Source organism: Maylandia zebra, linkage group LG18, assembly GCF_041146795.1.
Source record: "Maylandia zebra isolate NMK-2024a linkage group LG18, Mzebra_GT3a, whole genome shotgun sequence".
NCBI classification, from domain to species: domain Eukaryota; kingdom Metazoa; phylum Chordata; class Actinopteri; order Cichliformes; family Cichlidae; genus Maylandia; species Maylandia zebra.
In genome coordinates, this window is record NC_135184.1 from 27,957,161 (window position 1) to 27,972,027 (window position 14,867).

The following is a 14,867-nucleotide window of genomic DNA, read 5'->3' on the forward strand; positions in this document are numbered from 1 at the left end:
AGCAGTTTGTTTGTGAGTCAAAGCTGTCCTTCTTTTATACAGGCCTTTATAATTAAAATACATAAAGAAAAATACACAGCAAATGAGCAAAATATATTTTCCTTTACAATATAAAGAACTAGTTTATTGGTTTGAATCATTATCCAGCAGTTCCAGCAGGAGGCAAGCTGACTAACAGTTACTGCGTAAAACCGAGGAAAGTCACTGGTGTCAAAGAAATTACAAACAGGCTGGCAGACACAACAGACAGTGCTGGGATCATAATATCAGGCTTTATTTGGACGTCAGGTTTACAGATTTGGTTCATTTAGGCTTGCGTGTTAATCAGTGTGCAATTATCTACTGAATATGCATTTGTGTGTGTAATTTGTGTTTGAAACATGTCTACATGTTTTTATGCCCTGATCAATCTACATTTACAGCATAACATGAAGTAAAAAACACATTCAATACCAAATAAAATGGCTTTGTCCTTGTTTTTCTACTTTAGCACCTTTTAAGTAAATACTGACTTCCTGGAAAAAAGGACTGTGTGTGTGCACACGTCTGTGAGAGAGGGAGGAAAAATGTGTTTCGGCAAACCAAAAATTAATACAAAATAAAGCCTACTGATAAAGTGGTACACATTCAGAAATCACGTACCTCTCCTTTGGGAGGTCTTTGGCTGAAAATATAGATTTGAGATTAAAAGAACAACTGATACAAATGATACTGCATGTCTTTGTGTGTGTGTGTGTGTGTGTGTGTGTGTGTGTGTGTTGGTCCTGCATAGACTGCTTTTGCTTTTGGTAAATTAATTTTCTCCCATAATGACAGGATATGTAGCCCCCTCAGTGCCTTCCATCCAGTAATGATAGTGACCACAGAGGTGTGGTCTGTGAGGGTGTGTTTACATGTACGCTGAAGGAGCTGGTCCTTCTTTCCTCCCATGAATTCTCGTTCTAGCTTTACAGTTCCTTTCTAGCATATCCAGCGGATGAAGCGCTCAAAGAAGGCCGGCTTGTTCAGCATGGCGTAATCGTCTCCCCTAAAGATGGCTGACGTGTCTCCGAGCGCCACCTTCTTTAGCACCTCCTCATCAGTGTCGCTTCCCATGGCGATCACCGTGGGAACGCCTTCCGCTCTCTTCATGGCGCTCACACCTTCATCCAGCTGCTCTCTGGCTGTGATGCCATCAGTGATGAACACGAAGGCCACCTCAGCGTTGCGGCGTGACAAGCGACTGTTGCCCTACAAACACAACATAAAACAAATAATAAAGTCGCGTATCATTTGAGCATTTTTTGCTCCATACTTGCGACATTAGTGATGCCAGAAGATTATCAGTCAATCAGTGAAAACTCCAGGGAGTCAAAAAGACAACCACTAGGACTGCAAAAAAAAACAACACACCAAAATGCCAAAAACTGCAGTACCTCGTCTGGCCACATGAGGCAGGCTCTAAAAGTGAGTCAATCCCCACAGACTCCCTTGTTAAAATGCTGAGCTTTACAACAGAGTTAACAATGCTACAACAGAGTAAAAAACAGTTTTGATCTCTCAAGCTGACTTCACTGACTTCATCCTTCAAAGTCTCTGTGTTTAGGTTAATTTTTAAGTAACACAACAATTTAGACATTAAGCACCTTCAGCCATTTACAGTTAGAAGCGGGTGTTGGCTAGAACACAAGCTGCGTGTCACCTCAAACAGCTGGAGGGAGTGGTCTGGACTTCTCAAATGAAAAAAAAATAAGATGTGTATATTTGTTATACCTTGAACACCAGATTGTTGACAGCATAGATGATAGCGCTGCCCAAAGCAGAGGAAGAATCCATGTAGGTGACGCCTGCTAGTGAATCGGAGATCACTGTGAGGTTATGCGTCAGTGCGAACTCCTCCCTCTGCTCCGAGGGGCTGCCGTACTGTAACAAAGCCAGGCGGGAATTCCTATCGTCATTTTCGCCGGTAGCCAGGACGAGACGGCGAGCCACATTCTCAATGAACTCTTTGGCCCTGCGGTGGTTCTCCAGCCCCATCCTCTCAGAACCATCCAGGAGGAACACCATATCCACTGGCCGCTGAACACAAGCAGCCACAGCAGGCTCTGGAACAGACACACATACATACATAGCAGGGTGTTCGGTGAGCTACAGCTGGAAAACAGATGCTCAAGAGTCAAAGCCCGCAACAACAACAACAACAAAAATATATATACACATATTAACAACAACATGCTGTAATTCCATGCATGCCAGCTGCAGTCCGGCTCTTTCAGTATTTCTTTGAGTAGCCTTCCCAGATTCTGACCGGCCTTGTCAATAAAGCACTGTTTTAGTTTGCTCGTTGAGTTTATTCTCTTTAGACATTAAAATAAAAATAATATATGAATGTATCCCATTTTACAGGAAACAAAATGAACAACGTGAACAATGTTCACATCAGCAAGTTGCAGTCACAGAGCTAAAACAATAACATGACATTGGATTGAAGCCACTCTGTGGTCCTTTTCTTCAAGTCATCCTACTTTGCAAGCCAAGCCACATGCAAAAAAAATCCCCCCGAAAAACATGCACCAGTCAAGGGCACATCATACAATAGTTCCCTCACAGTCGGTGCCAATTCATTTAACCAAACATTAACATACACCATCCTCTGACTCACATACAGTATGCTGTGAATTGTGTAAAACCAGATATTTTCCACATGCAACAGCCTTTCACCGACGTGATTCATTCACAGGGGAAAAAAACATAAAGGCTGTAACCATGGATACGTGCAAAACAGCAAAAAAAAAACCTGTCATCGGAGTGATTCACAGTGAAAATGAGGCTCCATCAACTGTAACCGAATAACAAGAACGGCCCTGTAGACAAATCTGCCTCCAACAAATGCATGACATTCATTTTCCATTTCAATTGAAAATGTTTTGAAATACGTGATCTGTACATATTACTAACAGACATACTCAGGATTACTGTGCTATATCCATAAATGTTTATATTTATATTTATATTCTGAGGCCAGAAGGGATCATGAATCCACATTTTGACTGAAGTCAATTCACACAAAGGGTTCTCTGAAAGCTTAGTAAAAGACCAGCTTCATATCATGCAGTTCAGCCCAGGTGTATATTTCACCTGCATAGTTTAAACAATAAAACAATGCCCACAGTTTGAATAAATTCTATTCTTTGTCCAGCAGTAAGCTTATTAGTCAATGGCATCCATAATGGCGAGGTAGCATGGTTAGCATATTAGCATTAGCAAAGTCCTATGGCTTTCGTTGGGTCCCCCATAATGTCCCCATAGACATATTTGAAGGAGTTGATAAACAGCTGGGTCCACTGCTGCCTGTCCGCTCCTTGGGCGAGTTTGGCTCTCTGGGCTGTGTACGCCATGGTCGCCACACCAATCCCATACTGTTGCTCGCTCAGGCCGCTCAGCAGGCTGGTCACACCCTCCAAAGAGGTGGGGACCAATGAGGGGCTGCCTTCCTCGGCTAGTGGCTTCCAAGGGGGTGGGGCTTGCCCCACAGAGATGCCCCCTCCTGCAACGAGTGGGCGGAATAACATTGTGGGCGTGGTCCCACAAACACGAGGCACCAACAGAGCCAACTGAGATGTCGGAGGTACACTGAGTTGCTTGAAAATTCTTAGATTGAGCCAAAAAATGTAATCGCACCAATACAAAGGAGGTGTAATGATCTCTACTGACCTACTGCTCGCACGGTTTAACAAATTGCAACCAAATCCTAATGCAGTCTAACGGGGCAGTATGCTTCAAAAAGAAGGCAAATCTATTGGTATTTAAGTTGTAAATGGCCACCACTGAAGTGAAATGCAGGGCGATTTGTATAAATAGGTAAAAGTACCTCGATGGAAGAACTTTCAATAAGGCAAAACAAAAAGTAACTTAATTTGAAGCGTAGTATAAATGTTACAGGAATAAGTGAAGCTACAACAGGACACTTAGACTTATACAAAAAATCCTACCTGATTTACAAGGCAGATCAGGGCACACGATGAAAGGATCTAAAACAAAGATAGCGAATATGTCAAACCATGAAGAACAAAACAAGATGGTTAGTCCACTACATGCTGCACAGAATGAATATTTCTGTGTATTTACCTGGGCAGAGCACGGTCTCGATCTTGTCAATGAACTCCTCTGCCACTAGGTCTGCAAAGCGTCTCATTCCCATTACTTTACCATCCCTCTGGCAGGCGATGCTCTTCAGACTCTCATTCTCCTCGATCTGCTCAAACATGTCTCCGATACCAATGGCGCTCACGTCAACGTTGGGATCTCTACTCACACGCATTGGTTCACACAAACACAATCGATGAGATAAAAATGATCCTTTTCACAAAAAATGAATCTCAAACCACAGCCCCAGTAGCACCTGCAGAGGTAGGTGAGCAAATTGTCGTCATCTCTGGGGTCAAAGCGTCCGTCGGTGATGACGACGACAGTGACGTTGGCTTTCGCTCTGCGGCTGTCCCTGATCAGGTTGTCGTAGGCGTACTTCAGAGCAGACGGCGTGAACGTACCTCCTGCGATCCACTCCAAACGCTTTACTGCATCCTGAGGGATGGAGACGACAGTATGAGAGTTTGCCGCGTATTATGTCACATCACCACCATTATTTTTACAAAGGCGCTTCATGTCTGACTACGGCCTTGTTCTATAAAAACAATTATGGTAATATGTGCTGAGGTGAAATTATAGGCTGTAATGACACCCAATGGTTTGTTGAATCCCTTTTTTTGTCATTTACTGCCTTGGTTTTTTTTAAATGAAACAAGCAAAAGGATGGATGTCGGTAAGAAACTAAGCATTTTACCTTAATTATAGTTATAGAGGTTACAGTAGCTTGCAGATCAGAAAGGCACTATCCCTAAATTATACCCTGTTTTATTATCTTTTTCACTCTTAGTGGAACCATAAATTACAAAATGAACACTCTGTATTATTAAATAGGACTTAAAACTAGCACATGGGACCATGAATTTGACAGTGAAGTGATTTTCAAGGCTATGAGTCAATAGATAAGTGGATACATTTACCGATAAACTTTCATAGAGACAGATTTGTTTTTGCAACCAGATGAGTCGCCCCCGTCTGGCCATTAGAAAGAATGCAGGTTTAAGGTACTGCTGTGTTGACATCACTGTTCAGATTCAGAAGTTATTTCCATTTTTTTCAGACACACCCTAATGTAATAAAATAGGATAAAGTTTGCACTGACCACATTCAAGTTCAAATTTAAACTTGTTTACCAAATGTAATCAGCAATTGTAACAAACAATATTTTGAGAGAAGCTGGATTACACTTCTTACATTCTTTCTAATGCCAAGCAGGGGGCAGATCGTCTAAGCCTCAATTGTGAAGAGGTCTGGGAAAATCACTCTGCTTTTTTAAAATTTGATTCATGATGTCTGGAAAACACTTTCTTAACTAGTTTAAAATCTCAGTGCTAAGTTTCAAATCTTCCATCCAACGTGTTGTTGGGTTTGTTGATTAAAGCTCTAATGAAAATGAAATAAATGAGGCATATCTCTGGGCGTGGTAGCCTTCTAACTTGCAAATTGCTTCAGTATTAACTTGAAATCCAAGATCTGAGTATGATCCATCCCTGGCCTGGGACATGTGCTTTTAAAAAACTGAAATAGCACTGGCTAAAATGTAAAACTGAAAGCTTTAAAATGAGAGCCCCCAAGTCAATGGGTGACATCACAGTGGCTGATCAACCTGTTATATGCAGTGTATCATCGTTTTTATTCTTTTCTGATTTGTTTATAATAAGAAAAACATCATATGTGGCCAGACACTTGCTTTATGATGGTGAATTCCATCTTCTGCAGCTCAGACACTACTAAGCAACGTACTGAGAGGAACATGTGCAGACTGATCAGCCTAGTTCATTAAAAAAAAACATCTGGTGTAAAGAACAATCTCCTCTCTACTCTAAAAATAAACTGACACATGTGTTTGTGTCCGTCTGTGTGAGACCTTGAAAGCAGCCAATGAATCAATCTTGGGGTCGTTGAGCCGGATGGCCTGGAAGGTTCCACTGTGACTGTACTGAACCACTCCCACCCTAGTGCCTGGAAACAAGCGTGGCTATCTTATTAACAGGTGTAATTGGGAGTTATCTTGTAAAAATGTGAACTTAAAGCCTGACAGCTGTATCTACCTGTGTCTGACAGAGGGTCTTTGGCAAATGATCCCAGTCTGCTGATGGTGTTGATGACAAAGTTCTTCTCCAGGGTGAAGTTGGTGAGACCCACGGACTCTGAGCTGTCGATAACAAACACGATGTCCAGCGGTCCGCAACGTTTCTCACAGTCTAGAGATGAAAACGCAGCACGCTGTGAAGGTCTGACAATCTGACAGAGCACTTTGATGTCATGAATGTTTAGAGAGAGGCAAACAAACTCACCACAGCAGCCACACGTCTCTCTGATGTAGTTCATGACGTCACATTCCTGCAGGAAAAGACAGGAAACATCATTAAATCATCATCATGTGTTTGTGCTGACATAATAAAAGTGTAGTTGGTTGCAATATTCTCACAGTGAGGCCGGGATCCCCCTCAGGGCCAGGATCTCCCTGCAAAAAGACAATGCGAAATATCACACTGCGAATGCAACTACATTATGGATCTGTCTGTTTGTTTTTTGTGTACTCACATCACGCCCAGCTTCTCCTTTTGGGCCTCTTGATCCAGGTTCACCCTGGGACCCTGGCTCGCCCTGTTGGAAGGAAATAAATCACACAGCTTTCCTTTGAGCGAAAGAGAAACTTCAAACTTCATCCGAGGTGCTACTTACTGGTTGTCCTGGAGTTCCTTTAAGTCCAGGTTCACCCTTTTGACCACAGTCACCTCTGGTGCCACGAGGTCCACGCTTACCCTTGTCTCCTCTGTCACCCTGCGTATTATCGGGGAAAATTTCATCACCTGGCCATGTCAGGCAGAAACTATAAGCAGTGTTAACGCATTGATTCTAAGTTACCGGTTCTCCTCTTGATCCCGTATAGCTAAAGCCAGCTCTTCCATTGTCTCCCTGAGTAGCGATAAAACAAAGAGTTAAAACAAGGAACTGCAGCTATGAAGACAGCTACCACAGAAACAAACGTGGAGAGTCTAACCTTTGGTCCGAGGTTTCCAGGCTCTCCTCTAGGTCCAGCATCACCAGGGTCACCTCTGCTGCCCTAAAATACAAGCAGAGTAAATGGAGAGTGGATTAACATATATGTCTTTAAGGGACTTTTAAATATAGTTCTCAAATGTGACTTTTAACCCACGGTTCTTCCTTTCTCTCCTGGTGGGCCTGCTGGTCCCCTAGGTCCTGGCAAGCCAACATCACCCTGTTCAGAACAAAGAAAAGCGCACATGTAACAAACTCAAGTAGATTAAAGAGCTCAAGACTGTATAGTGTTCAATGACAATGAATCAATGAATGTGACACCGCAGTTCATATTACCTTTGCCCCATCGCTTCCTGTTTCACCGGGAAGGCCCCTCTGGCCCTCAGGCCCACTTTCACCCTGAAACACAGTAAAAAACGCCCTTCAGCCTCCCAGTGGTGGAATAATAAAACCGATTTAAGAGACAAATCATTTGAGGATATGCGAATAATTCATCATGTAGGTGATGTAAAAGTTACAAAAGGTCCCAAAAGTTAGTGGGACCTCAGACGATAAGACCAACCACAGCGCTGTCCTGGATGATTTAGTAGATGTCAGTGTGACATGTAAAAAATATTTACAAAAAAGTCTTGTAAAAATCTTGGAGCCTTTACTGACTGATTGGACTGTCATTTCTGAGGAAACTCTTTTTTCTTAGTCTATCCTTTTCCTTGTTGGCGCAGGTCAGATGCTTATTTGTAAGCAAAAAAACCTCTCAGTTAAGTTGTTGACTGGTCTAAAAGGCTGATTGGTGAGCCACAGCTGAGGCCAGACAGTTCCAGCGGTCGGCTGCTTCGATCTTACTTTGACCACTCGCATCCTTTGCATACTGACTTTGAGTTTCTTCCTTCTTGATGAAGGCTGGCAGTGTTCAAAGTACAAAACAGCATTCATTTCTTTTGCTTATCTGTTGTTTTATGTTTTGCATGTGTATGTTGATGAGTTGCTCACCTACTGTAGACCAAACCACCTGAACCTGACATTTACGATTTGTGTCAGTGTGTACATAAAGACATACCTTCTCTCCCTTAGTGCCTGGAGGCCCTTGTGAACCCTTTGGACCATAGTCTCCTCTTCTACCCTACAAACAAAAAAAGGCATGGCAGCTGTGATGCCACATAAAGACAAAGCTCGCAGGAGAACGACTGTTGGCAAATGAAATAGGTGTTCTCACCTTCTCGCCTTGAACACCCGGGACTCCAGAGGTTCCCTAAAAACACACAACACAGCAATCAGCGCCTTGAAGCAGGTGAATGAGTGTGACTTTGTTATTTATGTGGGGATGCATCTTACAGTGTTTCCTTTCGCTCCAGGAATACCAGGTGATCCAGGACTTCCCCTCTCTCCCTGCAGATGAAACACCAGAGTTTAGTCTATCACCTCCAACACTGATCATACTAATGTGACTTCCATGCTGCTATTCTGTCTGTTTGCTGGTACAGAATTTACCTTTGGTCCACGATCTCCGTCTGGGCCAGGCGGACCAGATCTTCCAGGGCGCCCAGGATCTCCCTAAAGACAATTAAGCAGACTTTCATCACCTCTTGAACAAATTATAGATTTTTAAATTTTATTATTTTTACAGCAGGAGCGACCATCTACCTTGTCTCCATCAGATCCGGGAGGACCACGTTCACCGACATCTCCAGGGTGACCGTCAGGACCCTGCAAACCATCAAAAAACAGACCATAAATAGATAGCATGTAATAATAGTTTTGAATAGTAATCAGTGACGTGACATACCCTGTCGCCTGGGTCTCCTTTGCAGCCTGGAGCGCCGATTCGCCCAATTTTACCCTAAAGACAACGACAAATACATCAGAAAAGCATCCCATGATCAAAAACTGGGAGCGTCATTTCAAAATAAGAGCATTTAAGGAAAGACTGCTTGAGTCCTACCTTCTGCCCATCTGTCCCGTTGCGTCCTGGGATGCCAGCCACACCCTAATGAGAACAAAGAGGAAACAGTTAGATGAGAAAAGCAAATCACCTTCCAGCATTAATGATTATTTAGAGATGACGTTAGATTAGACATACCTTTTTCCCCTGAGTTCCAATCTCTCCCTGTAGTCAGACAAAAGTCAGTAGTCATTTTATGTATAAGAAACACAGACGTTACTTTCATTCATTTTCAAACATCTCCATAGCCCATTCATAGTTGAAAAAATCCAAAAGCCACACCTTCTCGCCTTTTAGACCTGGTTCTCCCTACAGAGACGGGACAAAGAAAACCATGTGTCATTATAAAGCCTAAATCAATGTTAAGAGTTGCACTGATGAAGATGATGGGTAGGCGAAAGTGTGGCTTCTTACTTTGATACCGGGCTGACCGATTGGACCTTCGATACCGGGGTCTCCTGGGCGACCTCTTTCTCCTTTTATTCCTGGCTCGCCATTGTCTCCTTTAGCTCCCTGCAGTCATCGAGTTCAGATGAGAAAACATTTGTGAGGATCAAAGTCACATAGGTGAAAGTGCTCTAAGCATGAGTGTTTGTGTGTGTGTTAAACTCACTTTTTGTCCCCTGTGGCCTTTTGGACCAGGAGGCCCTTTTGTCTCCAGACAGGACACATTGTAACACTGCGGTTCACAAGACACAAGGAGAGACAGTCAGTGAAGATAAAGGAAGGCAGCTCATAAACTGATCCTCTTCTGATTCTCAGGTGTGTCTTACCTCTACATATGCCAGATGTTTCTGTGAAGACAAAGGACACAAAACGTTAGCAGTAGCTGTCAGTAGCTGTGACTGTTTATGCGTGTGTGTGTTTGGAAGTTACCATTGTCTTGATGATTCGATCAATAGTTGGGGTATCTATCGTGACTCTGTTCTGGCTGAAGTTCACAGCTGCATATTCATTCCTGTAGAGGGACACTGGAGAGCTGGCGATGTCCCTCAGCCCAGTCTCCTCTATGTTATTCGATGCTGCCACAGCAAAGATATGGATGCCCTTGTCACGAGCCTCCTCTGCTGCCACCTTAATACCCCCACACGGGTTTCCAGTCACATGACCATCAGTGATGACAACAGCAAATCGGAGGGCCCTGGGGTATGAGGGTGAGCTCTGTATCTCCTTTGCCATTTCTCTGAGGGCACAATCGATGTAGGTCCCTTTACCCAAATACCTGATTCCCCTCACACCCTGGAAACATAGAAAATCAGAGGCGTTATCATGAAGGATGAGTTACAAAATTTGTGTTATTTTATGTTATTTACAGCAGAAACATTAAAGGAGAAGCCTGATAGGATGAGGCTTAAAACCTTCCTGTTTTAAATGTTTACAGTTAACGCTGGATCAGGTGACCGTGAATCCTTGCTTAGTTATGCTGCATTCGTCCGAGGCTGCTGGGGGCTTCCCATGATGCACTGAATGCTTCTTCTTCATTCACTTATTTTCCCTCACTATGTGTTTATACACCACTCTGCATTTAATCATTAGTTATTATTATTAGTCGACTCTCTTCCACAATGTGGTTTTTGTCTTGCCTACCTCCCCTCAGCCCCAGACAGGGAGGGCAGACGGCTGTGCTCCCCTGAGCCTGGTACTGCTGGAGATTTCTTCCTGTTAAAAGGGAGTTTTTCCTTCCCAGATGCTTTAGAATAATACAGATTCTCTGTATTATTGTAGGGTCTTTACCTTACAATATAAAGCCCAATGAGGTAACAGTTGTTTTGATTTGGTGCTAATACATAAAATGAACTTGAGCTGAATTGATCCGTCTCTGTGCCAATTAGGCCAGCTGGCTATTGGACAAAAAGTGAACAGGTGTATTTGAAAGACTAAAGGTTTTTGAGATGTGCGTCACTCACTGTGATGAAATCATTCTTGGATGCAAACCGACTGAAAACACTTTGTGTCTGGGAGAAGTGCAGTCCACCGATTTTCCAGGTGATCCGCACGACACCCCTGAGCTCTTCATCATCCAAACGCTGTGCGAACTGCTCCGTGAATATCTACAGCATCAACAACATTACACAACACGGCTGTTACTTTTACTAAATCCAACAATAGGGATCGTTTTAAGCCACAGAGTTGTAAATAAATGAGCAACCTTGATACTCTCCACAAGTGCTCCAGGAGGCGGCTCCTGCAGGGCAATAGTCTCCGACGTGTCTATGGTGAAATACACGTCTATGGGACATTCGTTTTTTTCTAGAAGGGAAAAGATGAGAACACAAAAACACAAACTTAAACCTTCCTTCCTGTTACATCACAGAGTACTTGAATCAGACAAATGTTCCATGTTGTGTTAGTGAAACTGTGGCTGTTCAGTTTTGTCGTGCTCACTGCTGCAATCGGTTTTCTCGGCACGAGTCAGGGCTCCAAAGAGAAGAGCGAACAGGACGAACTCTAACCCCACCATCTTCTTCTTCTCCTGTCACGGCACATTGAAACACACTTTTCAGTTATTGCAGTTGGGAAATGAATTCGGCAACTGCAGGATAAAACAGCAAAGAAAGGCAAAGACATGCATGATGAGATTATTAAGATGAAAAAAAGAAATGATGAGAGAATAGCCTTTAATATATAAAACATTATAAAAAACCCTGAAAATGCACGCTTCACTATATGAATTTTTTGTATCTAGAGTGCTTTTTTCCTGCTTAAAACTGAACTTATTTTTTTTTTCATTTTCTTCATCTGACATCAGTGTCAAACAAACACATGCAGGGACTGTTGTACAGTGAACAAAATGGCTGCCGTGCAGTTATGTAAGAGGTTTGAAAGCATCACATGAGTCAAACTTGTTTTGTGTGTGTCCAAAGACAGAAAAGAAAAGAAAAGCTAAAAAATGTAATAACTGTATGACTGTATGACTGTGTCGCTGTAGAAACTTAACCCGCTGCTAAACTACAACCAGATTCCATCAAAGTTCAATGAGAACAACAAAACTTGTGCAGGAGTGAAGTAGTTCAGTTCAAGCTCAAAGCTACGAGGTATTGACCTGATTATATTCTCAAAACAAAAAGCATGAAACCTCAGCCGTGTTCCTGAACATCAGGGTCAGCCTATGGCTGCATCTGGAGACCAGAAAACAGGTTGTTGATTGGATAAAAAGAAAGGCACACATTTTTATCACAAACCAAATTCTTTCAAAGGTCTCACTCTACTGCCATCAACAGGATTTCTCCACTCTCACATAAAGCCAAAGCTGTCACAGCAAGGTTAACTCATTGAGGGCAGGCTCGGTGACCTTATTTGCATCACACACTTTACAGCTTTGACGGGACATGTCTCTGCCATTCAAAACAAATGTACAGAAACCAGTTGCACATTGGGCCTTGTGGGAGCTCTTATGATCTGGGCAGAAGCAAAATGAAAGAAGCTAAGAACTCTATTGCCCATCACTCCATTTAAACTAGGAACTCCAGCTAAAATAATGTCTACAAGAGCACAGTATGAAAAAACGCACACTAACGGCGCAAAACAGGAGAAAACAGCTTCCGTCTGAGAACAAAGAACTTTCAACACAATTTCCAATACTACATGTGTCATTCATATATGTCACTCTACACAGCTCAGCTGTTCTGCCGGTGGAGCTCGTATCTGTGAAACAAAATGATTTTTCCCCCACCAGCGCTGCTGAGTGAGTTTTCATACAGGCCTACATTTTATTTTAATGCTGGAATATCAGCCAGAACCTCGTCAGCGACGCGCTTTGCTGCGGGTCCCTCTAGCGGACAAAAGGCTGTGAGCTGCGCAGGAGTCCTGCAGCTTCTGCAGATGTTCCTACTCCTCTTCCACTGCCCGGGCCACGAGCGAGTGGGAGCTCTCACAGCTTTAGAGCTCAGAGCGGGTGAATATCGTGCAAAAAACCCAAAGAAATATACAATCCACTCTCTGATATTTTTATTTGTTTGTTTAACGTTTGTGAGTTCTCAGAGAAGGTTGACGCTCTGAGAACTCACAAACTTCTCGCCTGAGAGCTAGAGTTCACACAACAGTTTTCGTCGGCTGAGAAAACACCGTCATTTCAGCTCATAGGACTAAATTACAAGACACAGAAGGAGAGAAGAGGGAGACAGGCAGGTTCACGAGAGAGACACGGGGGGAGAGAGCGAGAGCGAAACAGAGAAGCAAAAAGAGTCTGTGCGTAAAAGTGCAGCTTACCCAAACTCTATACAACTTCAGAACTTCGTCAGCAGCTTATCTTTTGATTATCTCCTCATCTCCACAGGGGGGGGGGGAGCCGAGAGAACGAGTGATACAGGAAGAGAGAGTGGGAAATGACACCCTGGATGCGCGTTTGCTTCCCGCAGAAGAACCGTCCGTTCGTCCGCCTGTCCCGGTCCAACCCCAGCTACGAGCTCTTGAGCCCTCCTCCTCCTCCCAGCTCAGCTCAGTGCGCAACGCCGTCCGCTTGGAGGCGCCGTGGCTTCGCTGGAACCCGTGTGTGTGCGCGTGCGTGTACCAAGTGCCTGCCGTGCCAACAGGTGGTCGTTTGCCAGAAAGTGATCGCCAGTGTTTATATGTGCTCTTTAGTTCTAATGTATTTACTTATCCTGATATAAAGTCTGCAGTCAACGTGTATTTATGAAGAACTCATATATAAAATAAAGAAATGACCTGATATGGAAATATTCTTATGATTCTGCATTATCATACAAGCTCCGTGTTCTACATCTTTGGCCACTTAAACTAATTAAATTCTCTTTATAGAAGTGTGATGTTATATTTGGGCTGATCAATCTTCTGTCTTGTCATATGAATATTCTTCTGGCTCAAAATGACTTGATATCATTGATGAGAGATATATTTCTGATATGCTTGACAGATTATAGGCCAACAAGTCATTTACAGCATTCAATTTTTCCCCCCAAGCACCACTAATTTGGGATGCCAAGACTTGTTTCTGTCTTAAACGCCACAGTTTTTTTTTTATCATTGCCATTCCACAGAACACATGGTGAAAACCTTAGGACACGCTGAGCTTTCAGGTCCTCGAGCTAAAGCATTTAGGAGGTATTCACAGTTGATCTCAGACATGTGGCAGGTCAGAATGAAATAAAACAGGATAAAGAGCAGACTCACCCCCCTTCCTACTCCTAACCCACCGTCTTGCCTGTTCCTGGTGATATGCTTGCAATTAGTAGGCCAAGCTCTGTAGTTTATACCTGGTGTAAACACAGGCAGCCTGTGCATGACTCTGCACACATGTTTACATATTTTGAGGGACTTAAAGCGAACTATTTACCTACTTGTATGTGTTAACGTAGTGGGAGTTCTCCCCTTTTTTAGGGGATTTACCCTGTCTGTGCACATCTGCACAAACAGTTAGATTTATAGTGTGAATGGAAAGCATGTCTTAATTTATGTTATCATTGCAGATTATGCTGCTGGAGCTGCCTTTGCAGTGAAGACTAACACTGCCACTAATGTGTAATCCAGCGCAGAACACAGGAGGCAAATCAGGAACAGAGTTGTACATCCTTTACATGGCAGAGCCAACAATGTGGAAATGAAGCGGTCATGTGGATTAACTCACTGTGGAAGGAAGATGCTGTAAAAAATAAAAATGAAAATCTGGAGTTTTATTTTGAAGCTGTACCAAGGATCAACATAAAATACCTTGTCAAGCTTTAGACGAAGCGACACGAATGAACACGTAACGAATCTGTGAAAGGACATTTTTGAAGATGTTGCTCTTAACTTTACCTCGCTTACAGAGGTGTCTGGAGGTGAGGCAGGAATCAGCATT

At 43.1% G+C, this 14,867-nt stretch overlaps 1 protein-coding gene across 2 annotated transcripts; it reads right to left on the minus strand.

The window, feature by feature from the left end:
• Nucleotides 1-253: 253 nt before the first annotated feature.
• Nucleotides 254-13,474, minus strand: col6a2 (collagen, type VI, alpha 2). Of its 2 annotated transcripts, XM_004565396.6 has the most exons (32): nt 13,280-13,472; nt 11,456-11,543; nt 11,220-11,320; nt 10,978-11,121; nt 9,947-10,309; nt 9,844-9,864; nt 9,684-9,749; nt 9,485-9,583; nt 9,353-9,379; nt 9,209-9,235; nt 9,071-9,115; nt 8,915-8,968; nt 8,773-8,835; nt 8,620-8,682; nt 8,464-8,517; nt 8,345-8,380; nt 8,189-8,251; nt 7,468-7,530; nt 7,289-7,351; nt 7,133-7,195; nt 6,997-7,047; nt 6,814-6,912; nt 6,673-6,735; nt 6,557-6,592; nt 6,423-6,468; nt 6,177-6,329; nt 5,993-6,087; nt 4,382-4,563; nt 4,108-4,286; nt 3,972-4,010; nt 1,753-2,084; nt 254-1,230 (listed from the first exon to the last, which is right to left on the minus strand). In XM_004565396.6, exons 2-32 carry the CDS (start codon nt 11,529-11,531, stop codon nt 961-963), a joined length of 3,036 nt encoding a protein of 1,011 aa, XP_004565453.3. In that variant the 5' UTR covers nt 11,532-11,543; nt 13,280-13,472; the 3' UTR covers nt 254-960. The 2 variants fall into 2 exon arrangements, with proteins under 2 accessions (XP_004565453.3, XP_076733279.1); XM_076877164.1 differs by lacking the exons at nt 254-1,230; nt 1,753-2,084 and adding an exon at nt 2,284-3,526 and having other exon boundaries at nt 13,280-13,474.
• Between the last annotated feature and the right edge of the window lie 1,393 nt (nt 13,475-14,867).

Excerpts from the sequence above, each read along its gene's own strand:
- col6a2 (XM_004565396.6), bottom strand. The coding sequence starts at position 11,531 with ATGGTGGGGTTAGAGTTCGTCCTGTTCGCTCTTCTCTTTGGAGCCCTG. Across the intron at positions 8,969-9,070 it reads ACGGGACAGATGGGCAGAAG|GGTAAAATTGGGCGAATCGG; the intron begins GTAGGACTCAAG and ends CGTTGTCTTTAG. Across the intron at positions 4,287-4,381 it reads TTGCTCACCTACCTCTGCAG|AGATCCCAACGTTGACGTGA; the intron begins GTGCTACTGGGG and ends GCGTGTGAGTAG.